The sequence below is a fragment of the Cyprinodon variegatus genome, unplaced genomic scaffold (genome assembly GCF_000732505.1).
Source record: "Cyprinodon variegatus isolate N-32 unplaced genomic scaffold, C_variegatus-1.0 Scaffold332, whole genome shotgun sequence".
NCBI lineage: Eukaryota > Metazoa > Chordata > Actinopteri > Cyprinodontiformes > Cyprinodontidae > Cyprinodon > Cyprinodon variegatus.
The window spans coordinates 256,887-262,937 of record NW_015150785.1 but is presented as its reverse complement, the minus strand read 5'-3'; the positions used below and the strand labels follow the sequence as shown (position 1 = coordinate 262,937).

The following is a 6,051-nucleotide window of genomic DNA, read 5'->3' as shown; positions in this document are numbered from 1 at the left end:
TTTTTTTTAGGTCAAAAATGTGTTCTGAATATATTTTAACACTGAAACAGTAAGTACAAACATACAACATTTAAATTTCAGTGGCAATTTTAATTCAAATCCCAGCGACACAGATTTACCTCCATAAGCGTTACAGTCTGGAGCTGTCGACATGACGGTGGGGCAGTTTTTCTGCATGTGGTGCTATAGAATAAAGGGAGAACTTAAATAGGAGCATTTTAGATAGGAAAATAAAAATAAACAAAAGGTTGGATAATTCTTTTTGTTTGTTTGTACAAAAAAAATGAGCTGAAACTGCCAGGAAAGCTCTGTTCACAGTCATGCATGCATACACTCCTCATATAGCATTTTATAGAAACCAAGTGACCTAAATGTTGTGTTTCTGGACTTTAGGGGGGAAGCCAGAGTTCCTGGGAGAGCCCAGAAATGCAAAGGGAGAAAATATAAACTGAAAGATCCCAGGTTGGGAATCAAACTCACCTGGGATCATAAAAATCTAGTTGTCTTAGATTTAGACAAACTTTATCGTCATTTAACACACAGGGTGTATACAAAACGAAATTTCATTCAGTATAGCTATCAAGACACCTTTATTTCCTAAAGTGCAGCAGTGATAAAATGTAAACATGGTGATCAAATGTAAACATAAGACTGAGATATGATTTACAGTTTTTCAAACATTCAGTCATTTTTTCCTCATTCTCTATTGTCCCAGGCAATGAGCTTACAAGTAAAAAATAGAATAGGGAATACATTAATATATTATTGCTCATAAGCAACATTTTTGATTGCCATACTGGTACAGTGCAACTTTTAAGTCATCAGTTTTGCTGCTAGCTGTTTCTCACAAACTCATAAAAAAATTTAACTTTTTCCCTACTTTTATTACTTACTGCATCTTCATTTATGTTTTTAATAAAAAGGTGGACAGAATAATCAGTAAATTTACAGTTGTTATCATTTATAACTGGGGGAAATACCATATATAAAGATTAACCAACAGAAATCATTTTATTCCTCGATGCTTTCTGTTCCTCAAATCAGAAAAGACTGATTCCAAGTTTTCACCTTTTTTGAACCTTTGTATTTTAAGCATCGACCCTTTAATGGAACATAACTTATGAATCTCCATGTTTCCTCTGAGCTCATTTTCCCCCGGGTCTGCATGAATGGAAAAGAGAGTCAGCAGGTCACAGATCCATCTTGCTTAGTTGGTTTTCATCCCCACTGGGGCCTGCTTACTTTAGGCATCCTCAGTGTCATCGACACAACATGCCCTGAGAGGCATTGTGGGAAAAGAAGGGCTGGTCTGAGATCTGCTTTGAACCCAAAATGCTAATTCAATGAAAACTCCTGAGAGGAATCGTCTGTCGACTCCAGATGAACTTTACTCTAAACAAGCGGATGCAAGGGAGTAAGAGGAAGGTAATAATTCAACAAAAGAGCTTTTGAATCATTTGAGGCTGAGGTTCTCAATAGATGAGCTGTGACTTTGCATTAGAAACGTTTAATGTATGCAGCTTCATCTGAAGCTCTCTGCTCCTTTAAGCCTTGGCACAACTTATTAACGTTAAGTGAGACTTCCTTCCATTAAATAAGTATATAATTGTGTTTAACTGACCATGTTGCAATCTTGACATGAACAACAATCTATTTTTAAAATATGAAGATGATTTCAAATGTAAATTGAAGCAAAGACGATGCAATTCTGATGGGCAGGGAGAGTTCTGGCATCACAGCTCTGCAGCTGCATGAGTAGACGGCAATTATCAAGCATCTGCGCTATAATTTGTTTTTCCACGAACTGATCTACAGCAGAAGGAATGCACTGTTTTTTAATATCGTACAAACATTAACTTAAAAGTAGAGTGTAAAAATTACAGGGATTAACTGACAGAAATGTAAAATTTTACACAAAAGTATGTGATTTGTTATCATCTACGAACTGAAAGCCTTAGTTGTTATCTTTGCGTAGAATTTGCTATTTATAATAACATTTTATTGGAGAGGGAGAAGCGGAGGGATACGGAAGAGGATTAGGGCCACTGAAAAAAAAAAAAAAGTTAACTGATTTTTTTAATTTTATTTCAGTATAGTATGGGAAAAAAGTCAGAATATCTGACTTTAATCTCAGAATTCTGACTTTTTTTCTCAGAATTTTGACTTTTTTATTGTCAGAATTCAGTCAGAACTCTGAGAAAAAAGTCAGAATTCTGAGAAAAAAGTCAGAACTCTGAGAAAAAAGTCAGAATTCTGAGATTAAAGTCAGAATTCTGACTTTTTCCCATGTTAAACTGAAATAAAATTTAAAAATCAGTTAACTTTTTTTTTTTTTTCAGTGGCCCTAATCCTCTTCCGTAGAGGGAGGAACTTTAGTCTGACCATTGCTGAAAATGAAAAACTGAAGCTTTAAAGATTGTAAAAAAAAAATAAATTAAAAAAAAAGGTAAAGGAAAAGAAACTGCATTCATAGGTCTAATTCTTTTAACATCTTGTCACATTGCAACTACAAACTAAAGATCATGTGTGACCCCTCGCCGTAACTCTTATGCTCTAAAATAAAAATCCAGGCCCAACATCCCAACTTCAGTAGTAGAAGTGATCTAACTAGAGCAGACTGTGCGTAACAGTCTGGCTATGATTCAGATTTAACAGCATTATTCTGGAAGGAAAATGTGTAAACTGCACCACTGTGCAGCGTGCTGTCCCATCCAGCATCTGGACATTAAATCTAAAATGATAAATCAGGCAAGGAGAACATTAGTCAAAGAAGTAGCAAATAGACCCACGATAACTCTGGAGCAGCTGTAGAGATCCACAGCTCAGGTGGGAGAAACCTGTGGCAGGACAACTATTAGCCATACACTGCACACATCTGTATTTTATGGAAAAGTCACAAAAACAAAGCCATTCCAGACAAAATCCCCCCCGAAAAATAAAATCCTAGTGGTAATTTGTTACAAAACAATGTGGAAGAGGCTGATCTGAGCTTGAAAAATGCAGTTATGTTTGTGGGGGAAATCAAAGCACACAATGGCAACAGCAAAGCATTGTAGTCGCAGAATAATGGTGAAGGCATTCTTTCATGCAGAGAGAGACTCTCCATGCAAATAACATTGATGGAAATCAGAATCCAGATGTGCAAAGCAGGCAGAGACACATCAACCTAATGCTTTAGTTTATAACTTTAGACTTTTAGTTATAAAGTCTTTTAGTTTAGTTATAAAGACTTTTTAGTTATAAAGTCTAAAGTTATAGACTTACAAGTCTCTGCCTTTTTTTTCAAACGAAATTTCTTTTTGTATTACACTTGTGTAAACAAAATGACAAATATGACAGTGGATTTGTAAAGAAACAGAAAATTGTTGGTTATTTTTCTTCTGTTTAAAAATAAAGTAGTGAAGGCTATAACGTACTATCCCAGTAGTGTTGGTTTTATTTAGACAATAGGTTTAAAAAAGGGCTTAGGATACTTTCGTATAATTTGCAAACAGGCTGTAAGTTATAAAAATAATACAAAACAGGTAACGGGATTTTCATAACAATGACTAATTAATTGTTAAAGGAAAAAAATGTTATTTGCAGATGTTGTGGATTTACTGCATCAAATATATTGACTCCAGATATGTTTTAAAAACAAAAGTGTAAAAAAGCAAACTAACAAATATTTCATATTTAGCAAAACACCGGATCGAATACTATAGCAGTTAGTCCTACTACCATACTGGTGGATGGGGGGGGGTAAATCAGCTTTAGTACCTGCCCCTCCTTCAGAGTGAGCTGTCCTTGTTCTTTGCAGCCGATAAACGTCCTGTTGCACCTGAACACCTGATCTCCCTCCTGCAGCTCATGAGCAAAGGCCGCTGGGAAGTAGCCGATCCTGTCCTCAATCACCCCCTAAAAACAACCAAAACATTTTTCATGCATCAAAATACGACATATGTTTGCAGAACGGGATTTCAGAAAGCTATAATTCAAAGATATCAATACTTATTGACCTGTTTTTCCTGTCTAAAGTCTACAGTAAGACAGAACACTTAATATTTATGCAGCAAAGTAGGTTAAAAGGTATGATGAGTTTCAGCAAAGTCTGAAACATGCTGTCTCTGCTATTACTGGGATTTACTGCTCAGTTTCCCATCATTAAGTATAAAATTTAATTATTTTTCATACCTACCTTCCACCAGTCATCATTGGAATCATCTGCCAGCAATATTCTGTCTCCGGCTCTGTAACGAAAAGCAAACAATATATAATGAGAAAAAATATATTTATGCGCATGAGCAAATGGATCCACTAGGGGGCCCTGGAGCGACGCTTGTCCCCATGGTAATAAATGTTCCCTGTAATGGTTTTGATCCTAAGGCAAAAAAATCTTCCTGATGTACTGTAAACTGTGTCAGAGGACAATTAACCAGGGCAGCATGACACAATAAATGATTAATTGAAATCTATTGGTCCAGTAACTCCCTGAAGACGAGTTTTCCTGCTGCTCTTAAAAATTTTAACATTAGAAACATCTTAATCCCATTTCCTGTAAATAATTCCCCTATTTAATGTCCCATATTCATTGATTTTGCTTTATAAAACCAAGTATCATTTTATTTCTGAGAACTGATATCGCTTTTCTAAGAAGTGACATTTGATTCATGAGAACTGAGGATGTCCTAAAATGTTCTCTGATCTTAGAGTTAGTCTTGGATTAAGTTTGTTGTTTAAAGCTTTTTTTTTTCAGTTTATGTGACTACAGAGAAAAAAACTGTGATTGCCTTTAGGAAGACAAGAGAAGGACAAGTGCATCTTATTTCGTGTTTCCTCAGGAGATTTTTGTGAGAACCGGAAACAAATTGATAGTTAGGCTGAAGGACTCATCCGTCCCAAAAGCCTATTTTAAAGCATCCTGTAGATCATAGCCAACAAGCCAAGCCTTGGACAGAGGAAAACATTTAGACCTTATAAGAAGTCTTGGGAAAACAAGAAGTAATCCATCAATGTCCTCTACAAGCTTTCTCTGAAAGTCACACAAACAATCAAATAATCCTCATAAGTTTACCAAGTTTCACTATTTAACCTGTAAATATTTAACTTAAAAGGAAAAATAATTCTCTGAGAATTAGAAATCTCTTCTGTGTCCCATTGTTTAAAGGTAAAGCATCGGTTATTTTATATTTTAAAGAAGAGATTATAAGTATTAAATCCACATTGACCTCCAGGCTTTATGAAGTACATAAACCACCACTCTGCAAAAAATAGAAATCTCAAAAAGTTAGTTTTTTCTTAAAATAAGTTCATTTTTCCTTGAATTGAGGAGGTAAGACACTTTGCCAATGGAACAAGAAGATTTCCTTTTAAAATAAGAAAAAACAATGTTATTGTCTTATTTCAAGTGCATATTATCTAACTATCTTATTTTAAAAGTAAAAATACTCATTCCATTGGCAGATCATCTTATTTACCCGCTCAAATTAAGGGTAAATATACTTAATTTAAGAATTTCTTACTTATTTCTGGATTATTTTTGCAGTGCAATATTTCACTGGGAAAAATCTAAATCTGTCATTTTTTCTTAAAATAAGTGCATTTGTTCTCGGATTGAGGAGGTAAAATAGACATTTTGCCAATGGAACAAGACAATTTACACTTTATAAGAAATAACAAATACACAAAATAAGAAAACACAATTGCATTGTCTTATTTCAAGTGCATATTATCTAATAATCTTGTTTTAAGAGTAAAAATACTCATTCCATTGGCAAATTGTCTCATTTAAGTACTCAAATTAAGGGTAAACACACTTAATTTAAGAAAATTTTACTTATTTCTAGATTGTTTTTCCAGTGTTTTCCCTGGTTCAGGTGAGTTTGCTGCTTTTTTGCCATGGTCTCCAGCTCTGATCCTGCAATGTTTATGCACAAAAGTGTTTGACATATCTCAAGTCACCAAGTTCTTTAGATGTCTAATAATCAGAGATGGGAAGTAACGAAGTACAAATACTTCGTTACTGTACTCAAGTAGATTTTTCTGATATTTTTACTTTACTTTACTACTTAT

General features: G+C 34.5%; 1 protein-coding gene across 3 annotated transcripts in view; it reads right to left on the bottom strand.

Annotated features, from left to right (window-relative positions):
- The window catches only part of stac (SH3 and cysteine rich domain), a 79,075-nt gene that overhangs the window by 6,163 nt on the left and 66,861 nt on the right, over nucleotides 1-6,051 (bottom strand). For 2 of the 3 annotated variants that reach the window (XM_015385166.1, XM_015385167.1), the window contains 2 exons: nucleotides 4,178-4,229; nucleotides 3,760-3,897 (listed from right to left, as the gene is read on the bottom strand). In XM_015385166.1, the coding sequence (XP_015240652.1) occupies nucleotides 3,760-3,897; nucleotides 4,178-4,229 (190 nt within the window). Of the gene's footprint in view, nucleotides 1-3,759; nucleotides 3,898-4,173; nucleotides 4,230-6,051 lie in introns of all 3 variants that reach the window. The other variant, XR_001481525.1, reaches the window with a different exon arrangement.